The following is a 25,754-nucleotide window of genomic DNA, read 5'->3' as shown; positions in this document are numbered from 1 at the left end:
GCGCGCGTGCCTCTCGGTGAATCCGTGTCCCGCTGTAGCTGCGCTTGCTGTTTGCCCCCGAATTGTCTACCCAGGAGAGCTCGCCGCCGCCGCTGCACCGGGCTCCTAATTCCAGATGTCCCCCGCTCGCCAGGCAGAAACAACCGGGGGACGAGCTGAAGTTGAGTGCGGGGAGTGCTACGGTCCCCTCGGCTGCAGCGACCGCCGGAGGGCGGGAGGGGACAGGTCCAGCTCCATCTTGGGTACCTGCGCAGAGCTCTCGGGGATGCGAGCCGCAGGGCGCAGGGGATGGAGGCTGCCAATGGCGGCGGCGGCGCCGGGGTGCAGCGGGCGGCCCCGGCCTCCCCCAGCTGGGGAGGGACCCTTCAACTCGCCGCCTGCGCCCCGGGGGCGCGCGCGCTTGCTCCTCGGCGGCCTCAATTGGCTCCGGCCCGGGGCGGGGCTGGGGGCGGGGCCTGCTGGGGCGGGGCCTGCTGGGGGCGGGGCCTGCTGGGGGCGGGCCTGGGGGCGGGGCGGCCGCAGCTGCAGCGGCGGCTGGAGAAAAGTTGTCCCGGCCAGAGCGCGCGCTGCCGCGGGATCCGGGGCCGCCGCGGCGTGCAGCCGGCAGGGCGGGGCGCTCCCACTCGAGCCGCGCCGCTCCGGCCGACTCGCTGCCGGGGGTCGCCCCGGGGCATGGGACAGCCGGCGAGGGCCGCGGGCCGGCGCTGCGCCCCGGGCGGCCGGCGGACAGCCTGAGCTGCCAGACGCAGGATGCGCTCCGAGGGCGCGGCCCCCCGGCCGGTGGCGCCGCTGTGCGGGGCGCTGAGCCTGGTACTGGGCGCGCTGCTGGGCAAAGGTAAGGCCGGGGCGGAGTCGCTCCCAGGAGCCCGGGCGGGGGAACCGAAACGGGGGGTGTCGTGGGGACCGTGGCGAGGGCGCTGGTCCCACCAGGAGCGCCGGTGGCGGGCGCAGGGCGGCCCCTTTCCCAGCGGGGCGCCGCGGACACGGTTTGGGGGCAAATCTGGCCTGTCCGCTCTCCCCGGATTCGGGATCTTACCGGGGGTGGGGGGCGTGGCCGAGGGACCCTGCATGTTGTTCCCACCCCGAGTTCCGTGAGGACTGAGTCCAGCGCAGTCCCACTGTGGAGCTGGGGGCCCAGCCGCGGGGGGCCGGCTTCTTTGCCCTTTTTCTCCCCGCCCGCCCCCTCCCCAGCTCTGGGGGCCGGGGAACCGACCTCGGCCCACGGAGGGATGCGCGCTCGACGCACAGCTCGCGGGGCCCTCATCCCGGCAGGACGGGGACCCCCTCCGGCACCCCGAATTTGAGAGTGCGTGAGGGCGCATGTGGGACCCCGGCCGGGCTTCGCCGCAGGGGTCCCGGCGGCCCTGGCCCTCAGTCTCCTCACCTCTGCAATGGGCGTGCGGCGGCGCCTCGGGTCGGGAGAATTTCGTTTAGCGAACGCGCGGCGCCCGAGGAGCTCACCGCAGGCCGCCGCTGCCGCTGTTCTGACGGTTGTTATGTTGTGTGCGGGCCGGGCGGCCCCGGGACCGGCGGCGGGAGCCCGGAGCAGCCCGCGCCTCTCGCGCTTCCCGCCCGCTCGGGGGCGACGCGCACGGCGGCTGAGCGCGGTCGGGGCGGGTCCGCGCCGAGACCCGGGGGAGCGCCGCCTTCTGCTGCCGGCGCCCGCGGGGGTCGCGGGTTCCTCGGGGGCAAAGGCAGGTGTGTCTCCTGCGCCCCGGGCACGGAGCCCACCGGCCGCGGCCCGGCTGGTGAGCCTCGCGGCGTGTCCCGCCCAAAGCTCTGCGACCTGGGCTGGAAATGCGCTGGGAGAGTCAACTTGCCCCATCACATTCAAAAGTAGCTTTGCTTTTCAAAAGTCATTGCACACCGTCTGAAATTCCAGAGACATCCACCTGCCTTGGAGCTGCAGGTTCTCAGACACCAGCTGGACGAAATTGCTTAGTGTCCCTTCCTCCCCAGAGCTCCAGGTGAACAGGCGTGTGTGTGCGCGCGCACGCGCGCGCGCGCCTGCCAAGGGATGGGGAGCCCTTTTCTGTTCTGTTTGGAAGGGCAAACAAATCCAAAATGTGGTGCCTGCTGTTAGCTCTGGGTTCTATCATTTCTGGGACTCAGTTTCCCCAAATATAAAATGGCCATTCAAAAAAATATCCCTTCCCCCAATACTACACAGCGATTGTTTGATGATAAAGTGACTGAATGGATGGAAAGCACTTCCTACAAGCAGGTGTGGCCGTTTTACTTTGAGCCGTGCGTGAGAGCCCCTCCGGCTTTCTGCCTGTCTCCACCAGAGGACTTAACCAGGTGAGAACTCTGAATGCTAAATGGGCTTTTTCAAGCAGTTTTGGACTTTTTAAAATTAAAACTCACATTCCTTTCATTTTCCACTTGATGGGTTTTTGTTTGATTTCCAGTAGTGTCTGTTGCAAATGCCCACGTAGGAGTAAGGCAGCGCTTTGGTGGGAAGGAGAACCTGGGAATTTTGTTTGGAGGGTGCTATGTACACAGCAAGGGGTGGGGGCGGCTGAGATGATGCCCCACCCCTCCCGCTGGCTAAGTGCAGCCCCCATTGGGTGGGGTTTTCTCTCCTTGCTTTTGCTTGACCACGTGGTTTGGGGACCAATAAGTCTGCAGCCCAGCCTGGGCAAAGTAGTTTTCATTTTGTTTCTCCTGACCAAAAGCCACAGTTCCCCTTTGATTCCTTCACAAAGAAAATGTTTGCCCCATAAAATTTCTTATAAAAAGGAAAGCTCTCTGACCCTTGTTTAAATTTGTGCTGTCTTTTAGGCAAAAAAAAAAAAAAAAAAAAAAAGTCATTTCTGACTCTTCCTGCCCAAGGATTTAAGTGCTAGTTTCTGGAATCCTTGAAACCACTGATCAATTTTTAATACCAATTATATGTTTGTTTTCAACTGTGGGTTTAGAGGCTCTGTAATTTGCAGGATTTGGAAGAGTCATCGTTCTTGGAAGGTTCCATACCAAGACATTTGTCATGCAGGGTCTCTGGTCCTGCTCCCCGCATAAGAACACAGGACATGGTGAGGCCAAAAAGAGCCTCACGGAGCCATAGATAGGGGAGTCACACCACTATATTCTCGCTGGCGGCTGCGTTGGAGACACAGGAAGCAGGAGCCACACGATCCGCAGTCTGCCATATACTTCTCTGCCAACCAGTCCACCAACCCCACTTGCTAGCTGCAATCCCTGCTTGCTAGCTCAGCCACGGCAGTTATATCAGTGGCCAATGGCTAACCGGTAACAGCTGATGGCCAACTAGTCACAGCTGATGGCCATCTACTACCAGAGCCAGCACCTTTCTAGCTGAGGTCCAGAGCCTGGAAACTGCTCTCTGGGACTCTGTCCCCACAGTGAAAGAAGGGAGTCTTTCTAAGAGTTGAGATGCGCTGAGGTAGGTGAGGCGAAGTGCCCTTGAGAGAGAGGTTCAGGAATTGGCCCCAGATGAAGTGATGGAAGGGTGGTGGTGGGCTGAGATACCATCAGAGGTGTAATGTCGTTAGGTTGTTAGCCCCTTAGGCGACGTCTACAAAGGTCATTTAGGCCCACGATCTTCTGAAATCTGTGGGGCCAGATGTGTTTCAAGATTCAGAATCGTTGAGATCTTTGGATGGCAAGATAGGTAGGTAGGCAGGTAGATTAGATAGATAGATGGATGGATGGATGTGGTCATATGCGTACATTGTATAACACCCCCTAGCTGGTCTGGAGTTGCACCCTTTAATTGTACACATTGGTAATTTTGCAGGAAACATGCAAGAGGATAAATCACATACAAGAGGATGAAGACCCAAATAGCTTCATTTCACTGTAGATCAGCATTGGCCATCCAATGAATTAAAAACAAACAAGTGAACCTTTGCAATGTCAGACCTTTGGGAATTTTGAATTTCTGATAAGGGGTCTGGGGCCTACCACAGGTTTCATGAGGAGGAGGGGTCATCCCTGTGGAGAGGTGCTTCTCAGCTCCCCACATGGATGCTGCCACCAGAAAATGACGGTCACATCTCGTCCTCCCTCAGCTTATGACACACACAGTCATACACTTGGCACATGCCTGCTTCTTCCTTCCACCCTCCCCTTCCTGTCACTCAAGCTGAAATTCTCTGCCATCTGGAAGCATCTTAGGGGTGATTCCAGCTTCTTGGAAGCCATTGTATTAACCACCACACTCTGGCTGGTCCTCCTCTCCTTTACTACTAGTGCTTGCAAACTGCAGGACCTGTAGATAAATACTGTTTTAGTGGGTTTTTTCCTTTCTTTTGTTTTTAATGACTAGGCTCCCCCAATTGGGAGACTTCACATATGAAAATCAGGAATGACAACTTTCCTTAAGCGTGTGGCTGCTCTGCCAGCCTCGGATGGGGCGTGTGTTCAGGTCCCCCTCGCCCCCCTTACCTGCCTGCACCCCCCCACCCCCCCGGCTCAGCTGTTGAGTTTGCTCCCCCAGCCTTGTTCCTTCACCTCACTCTGAGCTTCATTACAAGGCTGGCAGAGGCAGGCAGCAGAAAACTCAGAACTCTCAATTGTATGCGTCGTTAGCACTTCCTTGAGCAGAGGTTAAAGCAGAGCCTGCGGAAGTCTTAGATAGTTCCTACACATCCATAGTCATGAGAAGCAAGGCTAATGAAAACGAGCCTGTGGTATAGCAATTGGAGTGAAAGGGAGTCCGACTGAATTAATGGCATAAATGGGAAGTCTGATTGATGGACTAGTTGTACACAACCCGCTTTGTTTAAAAATCAGTGTTATTAAGGTATACTTTGCCTACAGTCAAATCCACCCTTTTGAACATAGAGTTACAGATGTTGACACGTGCACAGTTATGTAAAATCGCCACAGTTAAGGTGTAAAGCGTGTCTTTCACTCCCTTTACCCCCCTGTGCAGCCACTGCCTTTCTCTTCCCCAGGCCCTGGCCACCATTGCTTTGTTCTGTCCTCGTAGTTTTGCCTTCTTCATAATTCCATAAAAATGGGATCGCGCGGTATGCAGCTTTCGAATCTGCTCTCTTTCACTCAGCACCGTGGGTTCGCTGTTTGCCTAGAGATCCGTGATCTGTTCCTTTTTAATGCTGCAGAATAGTCCATTGAATGGATGCGCCACCCTTGGTGTTTTCATCTCCTAGTTGAAGGAGGTTTGGGTTACTTCCACTTTCGGGTGGTTATGAAAAGAGTCACTGTACGTATTCACAAACAGGTTTTAGTGTGAACCGAGGTTTCCATTTCTTTGGAGTCAGTACCTAGAACTGGGACTGCTGGGGGGTACGGTAACTGCACATAAAACTTTATCAGAAACTGCGAACTTGTCAAACCTAGGAACCTAGGTTTACATCCCCACCAGTAATGTATAGTGTTCCATTTTTTCTGTATCTTTAGCACCACTTTATGTTATCCATATTGTTTTGTTTGATTTTGGTTAGCTGTTCTCACAAGTGGTAGTGGCATTTCTTTGAGGTGTTAATTCCCACGCTCATGACTAATGATGATGGGAATTCTTTCTCGTGCTTACATGCCATCTTATAGCTTCACCGGTGAAATGTCTTTTTCAAATCGCTGCCCATTTTTTATTGGTTGTCATTTTCCTATTGTTGGTCTTCGAGGGTACTTTATACGTTACGGATGCAGGTTCTTTATCAAATTTGTGTTTACAGGTGTTTTCTCCCACTGTGTGTCTTTGGAAGAGCAAAAGTTTTAAATTTTAATGAAGTGTAATATATTAATTCTTTTTCTTCGTAATTATACTTTGGTGTTCCATCTAAGAGATCTTTGCCTACCCTAAGGTCACAGGGATTCTCCAGATGCCTATAGTGATATTCAGGTACTTCAAATTCTTGCTGATTTTTTTTATCATTTTGTTCTGTCAGTTACTGAAAGTAGTGTTGAAATCTCCAACCACGTTGTGGGTTTGTCTACTTTTCATTTTCAGTTCTGTCAGCTTTCCTTCATGTATTTTGGAAACACTGTTTTAGATTCAGACCCATGTAGGAGTGTTGTGTCTTAACTCCTTTATTATTAGGTAATATCCCTCTTTGTTTCTGGGAATATTCCTTGTTCTGAGGTCTGTTTCATCTGATATTCATCAGATATTCAGGTGTTCTTTTTGATTAGTGTTTGCATTGTATATTTTTCCTGTCTTTTCGTTTCTAACCAATCTGTGTCTTTATATTTAATGTCAGTTGTTTATAGGTAGCACCTAGTTGTGTTTTGCCTATTTAGCCAATCTGATAATCTCTGTCTTTTAATCACTGTGTTTATACCACTTATATTTCATATAATTATTGATATGTTTGTATTAAAACCTACCATTTCACTTGTTTCCGTGTGGTCCATCTGTTCTTTCCTTTTTCTTCTTCTTCTGCTTGCTTTTATGTTAAATATATTTTGATGATTCCATTTTATCTCCACATTGGCTCCTTATTCGAATCTCTTTAAATTTCAGTCGTTGTCCTAAGGTTTACAAAATACATCTTTCATTAACCAAAGCCTACATTCAAATTGTGTGATACACTTCCAATGTTGTGTTAAAACAGTGTATCCCCAATATATTTTTCCTTTACGTATAATCTTTTTCAAATGCATGCATGTTATACCCGAGGTATGGCTTAGAGAATTTTCAGTTAGAGATTATTTGTATATACTTAGAAAAAGGATAAAAATCACATTGAGTTGGCTTGCCTTTGTGTCCGCGTGGGTACTTCTGATACCCATGAAGCTGTTTTCTCTGCGGGACGTTATTTTTTCTCTTACGTGTGGGCTGAGCTGAACAAAAGTGTTTATACACATTAGGGATTTCAAAGTTACTGCTTTTAAGGAGAGAACAAGGTAAAATACAACCGAACCAGAGTCTGAATTAGCAGAATTTCCAAGACAAAGGTTCTAGATACTTTCACAGAGTGACTGATGCCTTGTCTTGCTCAGTGTGTGCATTTCTTTTTTCTGGTTAAGGTGCTCTTAGTGGTACCGTGTTTCCCCGAAAATAAGACCTAGCCAGACCATCAGTTCTAATGCGGCTTTTGGAGCAAAAATTAATATAAGACCCAGTATTATATATTATATTATATTAGACCTGGTCTTATATTATGTTAGACTCGGTTTTATATTGTATTAAAATAAGACCAGATCTTATATTAATTTTTGCTCCAAAAGACTCATTAGAGCTGCTGGTCTGGCGAGATCTTACTTTCGGGGAGACACGGTATGTCACAAGGGTTAGCACACACCTACGAATGTCTGGAATCCTAACTCACTTGCTCTAGAAGACCATGTCTGTCCTGGGGAACATTTTTCTTTCTCCCTCAGTACCTTTCATGGCCGCAGCATGGGAGCTGTCACTTCTGGGTGAATTAGGGAGGCTCACAGAAGCGGAAGCTTACCTTTGAGCTTCAGTTCTGACAGGTCTTAGCGGAACTGGTCAGAAGTCTCTGGTTTTAGCAGAAGAAACCAGAGCAGGGCCACCTACAGAGTGAGGGTTGCGAGCCCGTGACCCTGAAGGTCGGCTAAAGGACCAGGCTTCCTGAGGGTCAGAAGGTGCCCGTTCAAGGGTCCCTGCAGTTCCAGTTCACGCCCCCTGTACTTAGAATTGTGCCTCTGTTGGGATACAGAAGTTCCAGCCATCTCATCTGTTTTTTGTTTTTAGACTTCTGTTTTAGATTCCAAGAAGGAAGAAGCCCAAAGCCTGGGCTAAACTTCAGAATCTTCCAGGAAGCCCCCCAAAATGCTAATCCACAGCCCCTCCCCTAAAGCGATTGAGCCAGGATCTATGGTGATGGTGGAGGGGAGGTGGGCATAGAGGCAAGGTTGATCTTTTTTCTTTTCACAAGCTTTTGAGGTCATTCTAAGGTGTAGCCAGGGATGAGAACAGGTTGCCAAGGCCCATCTATCCAGAAAAGTGTAAGACGGTCTGAACCCCAGTGCCACCATTTTGTATGCAAGGGCATGGGGTCTTCACGCCTCCCAGGGCAAAACGCAAGAGCTGTTACAAAAGAAGGTGGGAGGGGCGCTGGGTGCAAAATCAACAAATATCGTCCCACCATCTCGGACAGCGAGTGCGCGTGAAGCAAAAATTCGAGTAAAGGGCAGCTCTTCTGAGCCTCAGTTTTCATTCTCTAAAATGGAGGTAATACTACCTACATCGCAGGCTTGTTGAGAATGTTTAATGCAAAATGGGCACAAGGCACTGAGCTCGGCGTGTTAGTTTCCTGAGGCTGCTGTAACACGTTCCCACCGACGGGAGCTCAGTGTAACAGAACTTTATTCTCTCGTGGTTCTGGTGCCGAAGTCCAAATTCCAGTGCCCGCAGGGCCGCGCTCTCCCAAGACTCTTGGAGAGAATCTGCCTCTGCTTCTTTCAGCTTCCCTTTCGCTCCTGGCAGCCCATGGAGGGGGCTGCCTCCCTCTGGTCTGCCTCCATCTTCACGTGGCTTTCTTTTCTGTGTGTCTTTCCCCTTCTGTCTTCCAAGGACACTTGTCATTGATTCCGGGCCTGCCCTAATTCGGGATGATCTCATCTCAGATCTTTAGATTACATGGTCACATTCCTAGGTTCTGAGTGGACCTATCTTTTGGGTGCCTTTCAACACATCACACGGTGTGGTTTGGCACATAGTAACAATTCAATAAATCATAGCTATTCTCGTATGGATAATCCTCAAAGCCGCGGAGAAGCAGCAGCACAGAATGTAACTAATAGAAACCACACATCAATATTTTAAAAATAACTGACAACAATGCAGAACACAGGAGAAGAGTGGATTCGACAATATCAGAGGATAGAAAAATCTGGTCAAGTATGAGGTCTCCGTTTATTATCAACCTAAAGAGAGAGCCAGCAGTTTATATCCCTTGATGTACTTCACGCTTAAATACAGCTTAGACCTAATTCCATTTGGCTTAGTTTCATAATACTCTTGATACTCTCTTAACCCCCCTCCTCCCTCTGGGTTTGTAGTCATCAGGACCATCCCGAGCGGCTCCCAGGTCTCCCCGACGCTAGTTTCTTTCACCCAGCTCTGCAGTTGACTCTTTTCATCTTTCTTGCTCAGTTGGTCCCTCTGGCCCCGTAATTACAATGTTTGCTGTCTGCTGTGTTTCCACACTGTCTCTGTGGACTCAGATGCTACAGAAATGTGGATATAACACCACCCACTTTGGCACCTGCTGCTTCATTAGCAGCTCTTTGTGGCACAGAGGGATTCTCTTAGTCTCAAAATGAACACAAGGGACTTTCAGGCCATCACCTCCCACCCCTCAACACACACACACACACACACACACACACACACACACACACAACAGAAAGCTGGTTCTGCTTTCCTTATCCTGTTCCAACTTCGGGATGATTTTAAGCCAAAATTAAAAACCTTACACCACGAACAGATGTCACGCCGGAAGCTTGGTTTTGTCTCCACTGGAAACAGTGGGGTTGTGTTCGAGGCTCTGAGACCAAACTCGGCACCTGCCTAATGGAAACGCTCCTGGAATATGCACCGAGTCATTTAGTTTATTAGTCACCTCTCCTTTCGTTGGGAATGCAGAAAAACCCAGCTCAAGCAAATGGTATCAAAGACGCAAACTTTTTAAAAAAGAGAAGGAAAAGGAAAAGGTGGGTGGAATAAACGTGTTGGGTCAGGGAACTGAGACGTCCAGGCGGGCTTCAGGCACCGCTGGATCCAGGCTCAGTCAGTGTCCCTAGAGAAGCTTTCTCCCTGTCTCCGGTCTCCGCTTTCCTCTTTAGTCGCTGCACTTTGGGGGGTCACCATTGTTTCCAGCAGCTCCAGGTCTACGTTCTGTCCACACAACAGACACAGAAAGGAAGTGACTTCCCAAAGGGTTACAGAAAACGCGGGAGTGAATCTCATGGGGCTTCCTGGAATTCCCCAACCCAACCCTGAGTCAGTCGCTGTGACAGGAGGGGATGGAGTCTCCTGATTGGTCAGGCCTGGAACTCACCGAGGTCGCCTCCACCTGAACTGCTGGAACCCGGAGTGCAGAGGCCTGACGCCCAAACACAAATGGGTGGACACCAGTTGGGCAAGGCCCTGAGGACCCAACCAAGCGAACACACCAGGAAACCGCAGGCCGGCTGGATGGCCGATTCTTACAGGTGCACAGGTGCTGAGGGCAGCTCGTGGGGAGGTCGGCTTGTTTCTCCAGTTGGATAGATGCAGAAACAGCGAAGGCGAGGACATCACGACTTTTCTCCACCTCCCAGCACACCTCCAGTGATGGTGGCCTTCTCTCGGGTTGTGTTTGCTTTGTCATTCATTCCTCCCTCCCTGCATCACACATCTCTCCAGTACCAACTATGGACCGGGCACTGCAGCAGACATGTCTTCTCTCACTGACCCTCCCTGCAGACGAGGAGACCTTCAGCCCCTCGTGAGGCGCTCTCCCCAGGACTAGAAGGGGCTCTGGGTTGGGTCCTAAGCCTCCAGCTTCGCCTGTGTCAGTCCTGGGAGACAACGTAACAGGCTTCTGGCTCCGGGGTCCTCATTGACGAGGATAAAGAGTCCTGGGGAAGTGTCCCTTTATGGGAGCTTGTTCTGCTCGGGCTCTGTTTTTCCTGCTTCCTAAGTGGTGATATGCTTTTCTCTTCAGATGTAAATCTTTTGGGTCAGTACACAGCCTCAGGTCACCACTTTCTTTATTTTCTCTGTTTTAATTGTAAGCAGTGAATTGACTCAGAGAGCAGACTTTTCTCATTTGCCTTCAAATTCAACATTTTCGTCTGTTATGCAGAGGCCCTCCCCCACCCCCCCTCGTTGCTGTGAGGTGCCTCTCAGCGGTGGCTCTGGCTGGGAGGACGCTTTCTGGGGGATCCCCCTCCCATTCGCAGGGGCAGGAAGTCTGGCGACATCAGCTGCTCACCCCCCGTCCCCCAGTGGTCCAGGTAGCCTTGGTCTGAGGGATGTTTCTTCCCATCAAATGTCTTAACCTCCAACTCTCCAACCACACATGTTGCTAAGAGTTTCGTACCGTCGTTCTTGCTCAATGAGCGCTAATCCTGTAGAGACAGTGCTTACCTGAATAACCCAAGAGGAAGACCAAGTGCCACCGTCCTCAGCACCCCCACTGCATGGTGGGTGGGAGGCCCCCCCAGACTGTTGTTCACCCGCAGCCACCTCATGTTGCCCTCAGTTCAGAACCCTCAGGAGACTCCAGTCAAAGTCAGTCCATTATGTAGACTGTCTACACAACCGTCTACAAGGTGCTCTGTGAACTCTGACCCCTGGCTCCCTTCTGAGCTCACGTCACCCCCACACCTGCACACACATAGTCTGTCCTGGTCCCCAGCACCCCGGGCAGGCTCCCATCATGTGGGGTACCCTCTAGGCATCTGGGCTTCCTCAGGTCTGCCCTCGAAGGCCATGTTCTCTTGGCAGTGCCGTCTGCTCTCCTCTCTATGTCCCTTCCTATGCTGCTGTTTTCTTTGGCACTTGTTGCCACCTGAAAATTCATAGATTCGGCTTGTTTGTGTATCCATCTTCCTCTCCCCTAGAATTTAGGCTCCACGAGAACAGAAAGGCTTTTCCCACGTTGTTCACTGTTGTTTGTATCTATGCTGCTCCTCAGCCCTAGTGCCCGGCACACATGGACGCTTAATACGCGTTGAATGAATGAATGAATGAACAAATGAATAAATGACTTCATTCTCTGCCTTTGGATCTTCCTATGTCTGTCTTTCGCGCTGAGCTGATCACTTAGATCTTGATAGCTCAGAAAAATGGGGAGGGAAGTTTCATGTGCCGGGTACTTCACGATGGTCACTATTTGGTAATGGTCCCTGCGTGAGAATAGAACCCGTCATTATCCATTCTCTCCACCAGTGACTTCGGAAAAGTGTCCCTGTTGGCTCTGCGGTGAGAATACCCATCATTAGATGCTCAAATGTGTTGGCCAGAAGCAAAATTTTCAAGCCACTGACTTTCTTTCTGTGTGGCCCATCCTTCTCTGTACCCTCTGCCTCTTCCTGTCCAGTGGGATACAGGGGCGCCTCCTTCTTTGCAGTTAATGAGTTCCCCCAAATGGCCACACAACAGGAATCAAAACAGAGACCAGAATTGCACGGTGAACAGTGGAAAACATCCACGATTAGGACTTTCTCTTAACACTGAGTGAAATAGTGAAATCATGGGAAGTGACTGCAGATGGGTGGGTACAAGACGTTTTCTGGGGAATGATGAGATCATACTGAAATGAATCATCAGGTATGGCTTGATCCAGGCATTCAATTATGACATCAGGTTTTGGGTTTTTTTTCTCTTTGCTTATTATTACAATGTTGGCGTCATTTCTAGGTTCCACGTGGTGCCTCACACCCTTGGAGCGACTTATCCTTCCCCCAATACCCAGGAAACCCAGGAAAAATCATACTGTGTTTCATTGGTTCTGATTTGGTTCATGCCCCATTCCTGAGTCAATCCACCTGGCCTGTAAAATACTCTCATTATTCTGGCTAAGAGCTGTGGGAGGAGTTTGTGAGGGCTGAAAGTGGGGTGCAGAGGAAAATTGGGGTGCTTCTAGCAGAGGAAGGGTGAGTGATTGGAGCCAGAAAATAAAACAAAACCAATACATATTCCTACATCTCCAAATTCAGGTACGTGAGCATCACAGGTAGAGAAGACAAAGAAAAGTCACCATATAAGGTGACAAAGCAGGGTTCAGAAGGAGCTTGTTTCTGCCTCACCTGATAGGTCATGTTTGGGAGGCAAGAGTAGGGCTTTGTGTTCCTACCAGCCTGACTCAAATCCTGCTCCCTTGTGTAGATGTGGGCACGCTCCTTGATCCCACAGAGCCTCAGTTTTCAGATCTGTGCAATGGGTCTTGGAGGACTTGTCTCACATAGGTATTGAAAAGGGTCCAATGGATTAACATATCTTGGCTCCCCCGCCCCATTTGCCCATGTTCCAGATACAATTACATTCTTCTCCATCCTACTCTGGGCCCTGGAAGGCTGATCCCTGCAGAGGGCAATTCCCATGTCCACGGGACGCCATCAGGAGTTGGCCAGTGGACGGCAAGAGGAGACAGGCTGGGGGTTTACTCCCCACCTGCTATCTGTGGTTCTGACCCCACGAGTCTAACTTGGGGGCCCTGCCAAGGGCTCCCGCTGTCACTGGGCTCAGTGACACTTCCTTCCCGTCTTGTCTCTTCTGATGGCACCTATTTCCCATGGTTTCGTTTTCTTTTTTAAGATAATTTTTCAATTACAGTTGACATACAATATTATATTAGTCTCAGGTATACAGCATAGTGATTAGACATTTATATACCTTAAGAGGTTATCCTCCCCGATAAATCTAGTCCCCAGCTGACATCACACATTGTTACTACAATATTATTGACCATATTCCCTGTGCTGTACTTTACATCCCCATGACTATTTCTATAACTGCCAATTTGTACTTCTTAATCCCTTCCCCTTTTCCACCCAGCCCCTTTCCCCCTCCCCTCTGACGGCCATCAATTTGTTCCCTGTATCTATGAGTCTGCTTCTGTTTGTTTTGTTCTTTAGAATGCACATAGATAGTGGAATCCTACAGTGTTTGTCTTTCTCGTGTACAATGGAATACTACTCAGCCATAAAAAGAACGAAACCTTGCCATCTGCCACAGTTCCTTATCTCTGCCCCCACCCACCCCCCCATCACTTTACAGCGCTTTCCGTAAGTAGCCCCCAAGAAAAGCCCTGGGACTATGTGAGTTGGACTTTGTGTCCTGCAGACATTGACGTGTACAAATAAAACTCACACAGTGGGGTGTAGTTGGACGTGTGCTGCTTTTGTGGAAACGAGCTCAAACGTATAGAGAAGTTCCAAGAGTGAGTGCACAGAAGTCTTGTCCCCTGGGCCGGCCAAGAATCACTGACGGAACAGATACAAAGTGCCCTGAGGATTGCGTTGTGTTTTCTTAAGAACAGACATGCTCTCACGAAACTGCACCGCGTTGAATCGGGGCTCAACGGGCCGCGTTACCACCCGATCCTCACTCCCTAGTTCCGTATCCCCTGTTGTCTCCACAATCTCCTTCGTGTCTTGGTTCTTCATTGCACTTCAGTCGTCCCTGGAATTTCATGACCTTCACATTTTTGAAGGTCACAGGCTAGTGACTTTGTTAACACGTCTGTCCGTTTGGGTTTGTCTGATGTTTCTGCATGATTCCCACTGCAGATCCCAGTGGTACGCCCCTGGCGGGCACATCCCAGAAGGGATGCTCTGTTCTTCCCATTGCATTGTAGCAGGTGACGCATGATTTAAGTGTCACGCTATCGGTGGTGCTCACTTGGGGCCCTGACCAAAGCTCGTGTGTGCCAGCCTCTATGGTGAAGTTGTTCTTGTTTGCATTGAAATCAATCAATATTTTGTGGGGGGAAATGTTTACAGACAACATACGTATCCTGTTCCTCATTAGAATTTCAATATATTTTTTAATGAATTAACAGAATGGACCATGAATTTCATTTGTACCCTGTGGCTTGTATTTCATTACTGTCTCTGATTGTTGTGATGCTCAGAATATGCCCCATATGGCCCGTGGGAGCGATTTTCTCACGGCTTCTATGTCCTTTTGAGATGTCATCATGAGTCTGTAAGCTCTTCCTTCCTTTCCGGATGTAAGATCTTCCAGGCTCATCTTATAACCCCCCTGCCCCAGTCCTAGAATCAGCTCAGCTCCTTTTAGTCGGGGATGGTATTTAGAAACCAAAATCTAGGCTCTAGATGAGCTCGTTTCCATTTGGGTGCTCCAGATCCTCTGAGTGGACGAAGCCAGGGAACAGTAGTCCACACATTAACTCGCTCTCGCTCTCGCTCTCGCTCTCTCTCCCTCTCTCCCCCTCTCCTTTCTCTCTGTCCCTCTTCCCCTTTCTCTCCCCCCTCTCTCTCTGTCTCCCTCTGTCTGTATGTCTGTCCGTGTTTCTCTCCCCCTCTGCCTCCTCTCTCCCCTCCCCCCATGAATTCACACTGATACCTCAATCCTGATCGAGCAGCAGAAGGCTCATCCTAGATTTCTCTGTCTCTGTATTGTGACTCCCGTCTCACGTCTTTGCCAGGCCAGTCCCCTCCTCGATCTGCTCAGTGCCAGCCCCTCTGCTGGCTGCCTTCCTCACCCACAGCGGCTGTGAGACCCTGAGCTCCCCAACCACGTGGCTGCTGTCCTGGGTGCTTGACCCCTGACGCCCAGCTCCAGGTTGCCGCACCCCTCACCTTCCCTGCCAGGCCCCCCGATGGCCTTGGACTGAGCTATTCTGGAGAAAAGAGGCATCTGGTCTGTGTTCTTACTTTCATGGGTTTCTATTGTCTTAGAAAAAGTCTGTCTTTCCCATCAAAGGAGTGTGCTGCAACTTCTCTGTCTCAAGGTACCTTCTTTTGGGGGGCGAGTGAGCTCTCTGAGGTGACCACGTGCCACCCCACGCGGACCAGCTGTCTTGGTCTGAAACTCCTGTCCGCAGGGTGAAGGGAACTGTGTGCCTGCCAAGCCACACCATGCGTGGAGCTCCCAAATGCACCCCAAGTAAATAGTTTTGCATTTGTAATACCTGAGAAAAGCAAAGGCATTTTTTTAATGCATCTAAGCACTCTTTTTCCCCCCAAATGAATGTAGAGTGTTTCAGAGGCCCTTATGTGTGACAGGTACACCCATTTATATATATTAGCGTATTTACTTTATTACATTGTGGTCTTCACAGTAGCCCAGGAGATAAGTACAGTCGTTATGCCTACAGTTGGGAACACTGACATCTTACTGATTCACGTAAACCAGTAGTAAGATTTTAAATAAAATATGAAATGGCTCCTTTCGAGTTTTAGCAACAAAATCAAAATATGTAAAAAGCTTTGTGGGGACAGCCTGGCTTGTGGCATCAGTGTAGCCAATTTTCCACCTCTGCCTTGCACCTCTCAGCTTTGGTAGGAAGCGGAAGGTACTAGAACTGTCGCAATTTGGGCACAGTCAGGTGTGGCCACGGCAGCACGGTCCAGACACATATTGAAGCCCCTATCCAAGCCACATGGTGGGAGTAAGGAGAAGAACCCTTCCCAGAAGAAGGGATGCATTGGTACCAGAAGAAGGGAGGAAAAGGGTTCTCGGCAGACCAAACCCGTGTCCACTGAAACCGAGTCCTGATGTACTTGGTAGAGGTGGGGCAGAACGAGCAGAAGTGTTGGACCAGAGACAGAGAGAAGGCTAAGGAGGCGGCTGGCAGCTGGCTCGAACGCGGCTGCTTTGTCAACAGCACTATGGCTGACATGTACAATGAATATTGTTTCTTTCTCAAGTGTTTAAATCAGGGGTTCTCAGCCTCAACACTACTGACATCTTGGGCCAGATAACTCTTTGTTGGAGACATGTCCTGTGTGGGACTACATGCCGCTAGCGCCCCCCTCCCCTGCCCCAGGTGTGACAACCAAAATTGTTGACTTTGCCAAATGTCTCCTGGGGGCCAACTCAGCCTGACTGAGAAACACTGGCTTAAATCATATCCACTGGGTACGAAGTACTTCTTGCATCATAATGATTTTAAAAGCTTTGTAAAGAAAAGTTGCAAAAACAGTACAAAGAATCTCGTATACTTTTTACCTAGATGCTCCCAAATTAACATTTTACCATGTTTGCTTTAACATTCTTTTTCTGTTTACCTATTATCTATCTATCTATCTATCTATCTATCTATCTATCATCTCTACACACTTATTTATGTACATGTATACAGAGGGTGCCAAAAATGTATACACATTTTAAAAAAGAAAAAATCTGTATTAAAATTGTAATACTCAATATACAAAAAGGTGGATAATTAAGTTTGATAAATTTCTACTGTGCACTTACATGGTGGAGAGTTTGCGAACTTCATTGTCCGGCCTTTCATATACTGATAACAAAAGAGGAATACAAGTCACATGTGACTTCTGCAATTACAAGAGGTGCTCGAAGTGGTTCCCATCAACGTCCAGACACTTCTGATGACGGCGAACTACTGCTTGAGAAACATTGACCAAAGTGTCCACTTGTATACTTTTTTTGGCAGCCCCGGTACATATATATAAATACAAGTATATACATACACATATGTATCTTTCTGAAGTAATTGTGAATAGGTTGCACACATGACCCTCCTTCAGTATGTATTTCCTTAAAACCAGCACATTCCCTTATAACCATTTTGCAGTGATCGAAGTCACACTGTCCCATTGTCACCTGTAACCTGTACTGTAACCTGTCTACATCCTTTATTCAAATGTTGCCAATTGTCCCATCAATGTCATTTGTAGCAAAACAAAATAAGTTTTTCCTGGTTCAAAAGCGAATCAAGGATCACACACTGTTTACTTGTCAAGTTCCTTTAGTCTCTATTAATTCAAAACAATCTCTCGGACCAGCCCGGTGGCTCAGGCGGTTGGAGCTCCGTGCTCCTAACTCCGAAGGCTGCCGGTTCGATTCCCACATGGGCCAGTGGGCTCTCAACTGCAAGGTTGCCAGTTCAATTCCTTGAGTCCCGCAAGGGATGGTGGGCTGCGCCACCTGCAACTAGCAACGGCAACTGGACCTGGAGCTGAGCTGCACCCTCCACAACTAAGACTGAAAGGACAACAACTTGACTTGGAAAAAAGGCTTGGAAGTACACACTGCTCCCCAATAAAGTCCTGTTCCCCTCCCCAATAAAATCTTTAAAACAAAACAAAACAAAAATAATCTCTCAGCATTTTTATTTTATTTTTGTCTTTCATAACTCCAAAAAGTACAGGCCAGTCTCTTGGTGGAATGCTCTCAGGGTAATCTCTCTTGGTTTGGCAGTAATAGCTGTATTCGTTTGGAATTGATCTGGCGCTCTGCACATTGAACTTCTGAGTCTGGGTGATTAAATGTTCCGTGTCACCGTAGTACGTCTGCTGGCCCCACTGACCCCTGCAGGACGCACTCCTCCCTTTCATGTCACAATTAACGTGGCAGAACGGCCCGTACACCTTGTAGAAAATTCCCCTAGGACAACAGAGACCAGTTTGTACATTTTTCCGAGAGGTGAGGGGACAGCAGCAGGGGACCCCGTGGAAGCAGTCACCTGATACGCTCACGGCCCAAACCCCACTCTAGTCCGCGAAGCACACACCCCCCTGTGTTGGTGTGTCACTTGTTGTGTTAGCCTATGGCCACAGCCTCCCTCAAGTGACAGTTGAAGGAAAATGACAGACGTCTTGCTTCTTCCCGCACTTTCGCTACCCTGGCACATCCAGCCTTTGGTGGCTTTCACACTCCTGGAGGAAGTACCCTCACCCGTAGGACTGGACATTCGCATGTAGGCACACGGGAATCTCAGTCCGTATTTAGGAGGAAAAAGAAGGCCTGGCTTTGAGGGTCATAGTGCGTCCATTTGCGTGTAAACAAAACATGGGCAGGCTTATGGTGACGTCAGTTTCCTCCGAGAGCAGAGGTGCTTGGGGGTGGGGGGTGCAGCCAAGAAAACTCTCTCTCTCTCTCTCTCTCTCTCTCTCTCTCTCTCTCTCTCTCTCTCTCTCTCTCAAACTCACTTTGGAGGATTTTCTGAAAGGAAGGAAGTGTGCCCAAGGGGTGTATTTAAGTCTCCATCTTCAAAGACAGGAATTGCTTGTAACTTTTAAGTCACTAGTTTCTAATTTGCAGTCTGTCCTGTATGAGTCGCAATACTTTTTGCCATATATTAGTATTATCTGCACTTCCCATTTATTTAATAACCGTTTTTCTATTTCAAATCTTTTCTTTTCATCTGAGCTTTGCCCTGAGCCATACTTTCCATGAAAGTCACCGTTTTACATGCTAATTGCATTTCCTCCTCCAAAATATTTAAATACATAACTGATAGCATGTTTGAAAGTCCTTCCATGTTTTAACCCCAAATTATCTCAGACTCTGCACTTGGGCGAACACGGGGCCTCAGGCACAGCGGCAGATGGGGGCGGTATCACGCAGGTCTGATACCTGCGGCTTTTTGCTCCATGATTTCAATCTCTTGATTGCATCCCTGCCATGTCACTTGCAACCAGGGTTTCCAGAAGAAATGGAAAAATGATTTCCTAAAATCTTGAAAGAGCACATCTAAAGACCAAGAAAGGAACCTTCTCTGTGGCCGTATAAACAGAGGGCATCTGCGAACAGGACCCTGAGTCGTGACTGATGGGTTCCCGTACCCGGGCAGCCTGCTGAGGTATCAGAGCAGCAGAACCCTTCACGGGGTGTGGAGTTGTCCAGCCCAGGACACGCCCCGGCTTTGCCAATACAGCTGTATCCTAGACAGCATTTCCCGAGTTTAAGCGTACATGCTGTTTTCAAGTCAACATAAAAACCCAAAGAGTTTTCTCTGCTCCTTCTCCCAGAGGGGTAGGGTGTTCCTTGAGAATCCTTTTCTGTCTTCTGCAAGCCAAAAGGACAACGAATATTTGAAATTTGCCTTCTGTGGTTCATCTAACGTAAGATGTACGTCGTGTTTCAATTTCCCAAGAGGACATACTGAATAGCACTTTGAATCCTAAATGTTCCCAGGTTTCTGATAGGCACACATCCCACTACCCGGTGGAGAATTACTATCCTGGATGGAAATTTTCATTATTTCAGAGCAGAAACTGGCTTACATGGGGGGGAGTGCGGTGGATGAGGTTGCCGCCCTCCTGGTGAGGCTGAGCATGGCAGGTGGACTTGAGACCGGCAAAATAGCCTGCTGACCTGAGCATAGGTGGGGGGCACCCAGAGGGAACTGGGGGATCTTAAGGGAAGTTCCTGCAGTCTGAGCAAGTGGCAAGGGAGAGATCCTAGAATTCTGAGAGTCCAGCCAAGGAAAAGGAGCACACCGTACCCAGAGCAGTGTTAGGTACACAATATCTAGAGCAGTGCTGAGTACAAAGTACCTAGAGCAGTGCTGGGTACACAGTACCTAGAGCAGTGCTGAGCACACAGTACCTAGAGTGGTACTGGATACACAGTACCTAGATTAGTGCTGGGTACACAGTAGGCTCTTCATAAACATCTGTTAAATGAATACATAAGGATGAAGTTGAATCAATTTAGTGGATTGCTACCAGCATTTCTTTTTCATCAATGAAGTAGGATAGAAACTCTCAAGAGTAATTTCACATGATACATTTACATATTCCATGTGCTGCCTTGTAATATACAATGCATTTCTTATAATAAGTCTTGATAAAAAAGTTTCGAAGCCCATGAGCAAGACCACAGGCAGCTTTCCGTGCGTGGTGCAGAGGTGTGTGACTCTGGCCACATTGTGTCTCTGTGAGCACAGACCATCCCTCTGAGAATCGGGGCCCAACCACCAATCTGACTCCACCTTGCACCTCCCTCCAGGGTGGACCCTCCTTTTCAGGACTCAATTCCCTCATTTTCAGACTGTTTCGTGCAGAAGGGTTGCTGTTCACAGACTTTATCGTATATTTTTTAAAGAAAACCTTTTGGTGATAAGAAAAGTCACAGGGTAAGCAGGTTTTAGTTCTTTAATGAAAAATGTCACTCCCTTGTCCCTCAGCTTTTGCATAATTTGACATACCACCCATCATGCGGAGGGGACAGAAAACTTGTACGCATTTGTTTCTAGAGCTGGCTCGGTGCGGAATTTCGAAGCATTTGGGCATCCTGAGTGCCGACCTCCATTAAGGACTGACCATGTCTCCTTTAGGGGTTTTCTTTGGCTGGTGGCTGAAGACAGAAGCTTGAACTTGGTCTAGTCAGAGGAACACATCTTTTTGGAGCTCCTGACGTCTATTTTCCGAAATGGAGCTCATTCTAACACTCACGGGCCTCTCACTGTCGTCTTTGTTTCTTCACCTGCTGAGATGGGGGAGAATTCTTGATGACAAGGGATGGACATTCCGGTGACAACAAAGCCTCCCTCGGAGCAAGCCAGCGCGTGTCTTGTGCCTCTGCCCTGGGTTTTATTTTAATTGCCTTTCTCGTGAAAAGCGTGATTCCGATTAAATTATTCATGGTGGTATAATGTTTATGTGATCAGAGTAATTATTATAATTATGCATTGTGAATTTTCATAATTAATGACCTCACTCAGATTTCACTTGGCACAGAAATCTGCAGAAGGGAATCAAATGATCAGATCCCGGGGAAGAGAATGAAATACAATGGTGACCTGTCTGGCGTCCCTCTGAGAATCGGGGCCCAGCCACCAATCTGACTCCACCTTGCACCTGTGCTAAGCAGTAGACACCTTAGGCATTGGTGGGAATGGGGGTGGGAGGTGTCTTAAGGAGAAGTGGAAGGAATGAGATCCGTTTCTCGGGGTGCATTAGGGGCTCCCAACTCAGTATCTCTCAGCAAACCTGCCATGGGAGCTGCGGGAAGGTCTCCTGCTGGAACAGCCTGCAGTACAGTGAGAGGATGGAGGGGGAATGGAAATGCGGCTCATTTCCCATGATGCTTTGGACCAAGACTGACGCCTGCCAGCTTCTCTGCTTGTCTGAATCTGTTAAACCACCCAACGACACCCAACAACTGCAAAACCACCCCCATGATTCCCGAAGGCAAGGTGGCATTCCCAAGGTTGCAGACTTCGGCTAGTTTACGTCCCCTGGTCCTTGGAAGAGCATAAAATGCCAGCAGGTATGGACATGCTTAGTGGTCGCCTGAGCCCCGGGAGTCATTGGCTGTTCCAGGATTGATACTGTGGTCAGATTTTAAGTATTTTATTTGAATGCCTCAGTTCCCCATCTTTGACTTGTATCTGAGGAACCAGTGTTTGCAGTAAGCACAAAATAAATATCCTGTGTAGCTATTCCCAAAGACCTTCCACCAGTTTTATTCCATCTCAGTCTCAAATCCACTTGTGAGTAAGGCAGCTCCCTTCCACTTGGCAGACGAGGACACTGAGTCACTTAGTGGTGACCACACTGAACTTCTGGCCTCCAGGGCTCTCTGTGCAGCAGCCAGCCCCCCGCCCCCCTCTGCTAGGTGGGAGCCAAGGCTTTACTTAACTCTCAGGCTGTTCCCACCACATGCCTTTCAGTTCCCTCGAGAAGGAGACAATCAGAAAAGAAGAAAACAACAAGCCCTACATGCGTTCTTGTTTAGTGACCAGACATCAGCCCCTGTGAAGTTTAAGCACCAGCTTGTAACAAGCTCCAGCTCCCCTGGCTGCCTTCTTTATCCACACAGAGCATTGTACCGTCCAGGTCATTCTTAGTTGTCCATGGTTTTCTCTCTCCCTCTCCCTCCTTTCCCTTCCTCCCCTCTGTGATTTCATGAAGACATGGACTCTGCCACATGAATCTCCATATCTTCAGGATGTTATGGAGTATCCAACACATAATAAGAGTCGCTCTTCTTGAAAGAATGAATGACCATTATTCTCTGTCTCTCTTCTGGCTTTCTTTCGTCCTTGTGTCCAAGTCTGTTTGTCTTCTTTCGCCCAGTAGCTCAGTGTTTCAGACAGTATTTGCTAATTGGATGTACAAAACTTACAGCCTGAAGTCTGAACCCAGGAGAGAGTACTTAGGGCAGATCCAATATTTAGACCAGAGCTCCCAAATCATTGGCCCTTTGGGTTTTGTAATTAGGGTGCTTCGATCGGCAAGGAGCCCGTTACTACCAGCTGACTGCAGGAGCGCGGCTCCCACATTAAGGGCTACCAGCTGACTTTGTCCTAGAGCTGGCTGGCCTGGTGGTCCCAGGAGAGCCCTCTGTGGCATTCAGGGCACATGACACATATTCCATGGCTGAAGGAGGGACTGTATTTTCAGGGCTTTCCTTACTGAGTGGGGGACAACCAACCGAGAAGTTCCTTCTCTTCCTGTCTTGTTCCTCAAATTTGACACTCGTAGCCATTCCTGAACCAGGATCAGGGAAGGGAGCTGGATGAGCCTTAGATCAGAACCAAGCCCTGGAACTGAGAACGGAGTTGGGCTTCTCTTTGGTTCCTGGCTGTGGGGCTGGCGAAGAAGAGCGGTGAATAAAGTCAGGCGCGTGTAAGGAATTCATGGCTTTTCTCCAAAGCGATTCATTTCCTTGACCTAGCAATAATACATGTTAAATCTCAGGATTTAATGATTCCCATGTAATAATTTCTTTTGAGAGGCATTAAAATACATATACGATAGTAAAAATAAGAGAGATGCAGTTGGTGCCATATTGGGAGCAGTGGGTTTAGACTTGACTTCCCAACCTGCATCTTCCACTGACATTCATCCTGTTGTCTTTGGATGGAAGGAATCCCATGTTTCTATGGACATGGGAGATACAGCTGTAATTCTGCCACATAGGTTTCTTTTGTCCTAATTGTGGTGGGCACATACTAGTTTCTTGCCTTTTGACCTTTCATGGCTCACCAGAAAGAATCGAGAGGTGGGTTTTAGGGGCTGGACTGGCCAAAATGGCACTTGGCATGGGCGTGAAATGACGAGGGACAACCAGTAAGTAACGGCAGTGAAGGAAATTATACAGTATTGAGTGCGCGCCTCGGGTTAATTTTCTGTGGTGGGAGCATGTTAGAACCTGGGCTGGATGTGATGGCCCCCAGCTGATGTGGGGCCAGTGGCTGTGAATATTAGAGGCCTGGAAACTCAGAAGGGCTTTCGTGTGGAGCCAGATTTATTTAAAGTCATAAATGGATTATTGGATTACTCCTCGGTCATGCCTCCAAGTAATTCATGGCCGCTAGCATGGCTTCAAGGCTCTAATAAGCTCGGCCTCCCTGGGGTGGTGGCTGTCCTGCCTTAATTAATGTTGAATCTCCCCATTATGTTCCTCCTGCGTTGGGCTGACATTTAACCAAGGCCTTGGAATGCTGGCTTCGAAGGCATTTGGACTTGAACTGACATCTGACTTTAATTCTTCGCCCTTCTCTCTTCCGGTCCTTTTGGGGAGAATAGAAATATCTACTGACTGGCACACATTTTTTTTGGGGGGGGTGGGGATTCAGTGTTTCATTTGAACTTTTTCCTTCCAACACCCACATGTTTCTAAGGGAAAACTCTAGTGTGATGATTCGTTTTCATTTTAAAACATAATCCTTACGCAGAGAGTAGAAGAAGGTGGTTTGCCAGGGGGTAGGAGTGGGGGAGTGGGGCGACGTTGGTCCGAGGGCACAAACTTGCAGTTATAAGATGAGTAGGTTGTGGGGCTCCCACGTACAGCGTGATGACTGGTTAGCCGTGTAGTTGCTTAGTGAGCAGATCTTACGTGTTCTACAAAAAAAGATCCATGACCTCTTGCTGCCGAGGGTCTGTCCCCAGGGCTGTCTGTCCCAGAGCCCAGTTCCACCTTCATGCCTTGACTCCGTGAGATGCGGCCCCTGCATGGCTGACGTTCTTGGATTTCTATGCAGCAACTTGGATATTCCCCACCACGTCGCCAGAAGTGAGTTCACATAAGTCCAAGGTGTCAGCACGGAGCCAGGGGTGCCTGGCAAGGGACGAGCAAGGGACCAGGAGTTTGGGGGTCGGAGCAGTGGGTCAGGCCCCATTTCAGTGCTGAAGTCAGTTTAGGGTGACGGTCCATGGCAGTGCAGGGTACAGGAGATAGGCACAGAAGGAAAGTGACGAGTCGAGAAGGGGGTGGGAGGCAGGAGTGCACGTTTCTCAGCAACGTCACGAGTAGAGCAGGTGGGCTTGCGAAGGAGACAGCGGGGAGAGTTCGCCAGAGGTCATGGGTTTGTCACTCTGGTTGGGCTTCTCCTGACGGCTGCTGGGCTGCTGAGCTGCCCTCCGCTGGTTTTCAAAGCACAGCCCCTGAGGTCACAGACCGGGAAACCTCCTGCACTCTTCCCCACGCCGTCCTTGGTGGGACCAGCCAGGTGGAGGAGGGCACACAGGGGGTGCGTCTGGTTCTGGCCTCATCAGCCAGCTCTGCCTTCCGAGACCTCGCGACCTGCGTCCATTCATTACCTGGCTGCGAGGGCTTTGATGAAGTCCAAGTTTTATCATTTGACCAGCCCAGGTGGGTTCAAGGTTCTTCTTATGGGCATCAAAACAAAAGCAATCTTTCTATCCACCGGTTATCTATGCAGAAGGAAATGCATTTATTCTTAAAGGGTGCCGTGGCAGTCCGTGTACAAAATTGATCAGTGAAAGTGGGTCCGAGCTTTTAGTGGCTTCAGCACCGTCTCGGGTGGTACCTTGTGTTCCCTCCTTCAGACCCTGCCCAGTGGGGATGCAGTGGCAGATATTCTGGTGACGAAGCAACACAGAAATGTTGTTTCTTATCCTGATGGCCCAAATTTCCTTCATTTGGGCAGGGAGGGCAAAGCACCGAGTGAGTAGTTCCTGCAGACTTCCCAGCCTGTCTCTTAAAGTAACTCCTGACCATATCGTCCTCATCATCAGTCAGTCCAAGCAAATGCTGTGATTGTCCATCCAATTATTGACAAGCGAAAAAGCATGAAGGAGGCTGTAGACCTCAGGCCCGGGGCCGTCGGCCCACGGCGTACTGTCTGCGTCACTGGTGTCGCGCTGGGTGGCACAGCGGCCCCATTCTCCTTCCCACCTGGCAGCACGCTGCTTTGCAGCTCCTCCCGTCAGAAGGTCGAGTCTGACCTCCCTAAGTCTTGAGCCCAGCTGGCCTTGGGATTGTGTTGGCTGGGAGAACGTGCTGGAAGTGGCGTTGTGTCTGGCAATGCTGAGCCGACGCCTTGTGAGGTGTTGCCCACTTCCGTCTCCCTCTTGGAACTGGCTGAGTCACCAGGTGAACAAGCCTGAGCGAAGCTGCTGGAAGATGAGAGACCCAGGAGGGGTCTTCCCGGTACAGACCACTGTGGGTCTCACGA

The 25,754-nt window shown here is 49.5% G+C and overlaps 1 protein-coding gene across 1 annotated transcript in view; it reads left to right on the top strand.

Annotated features, from left to right (window-relative positions):
* The first annotated feature begins 648 nt into the window (after positions 1 to 648).
* TMEM132C (transmembrane protein 132C) overlaps positions 649 to 25,754 on the top strand; it is a 263,536-nt gene continuing 238,430 nt past the window's right edge. Inside the window, exon 1 of the mRNA XM_081037766.1 lies at positions 649 to 835. Within this exon, the coding sequence (XP_080893892.1) occupies positions 751 to 835 (85 nt within the window). The 5' untranslated portion in view covers positions 649 to 750. The remainder of the gene's footprint in view (positions 836 to 25,754) is intronic.

The sequence above is a fragment of the Rhinolophus hipposideros genome (assembly GCF_964194185.1).
Source record: "Rhinolophus hipposideros genome assembly, chromosome: 24".
In the NCBI taxonomy this organism is placed as follows: Eukaryota; Metazoa; Chordata; class Mammalia; order Chiroptera; family Rhinolophidae; genus Rhinolophus; species Rhinolophus hipposideros.
This window is presented reverse-complemented; position numbering and strand designations above follow the sequence as displayed.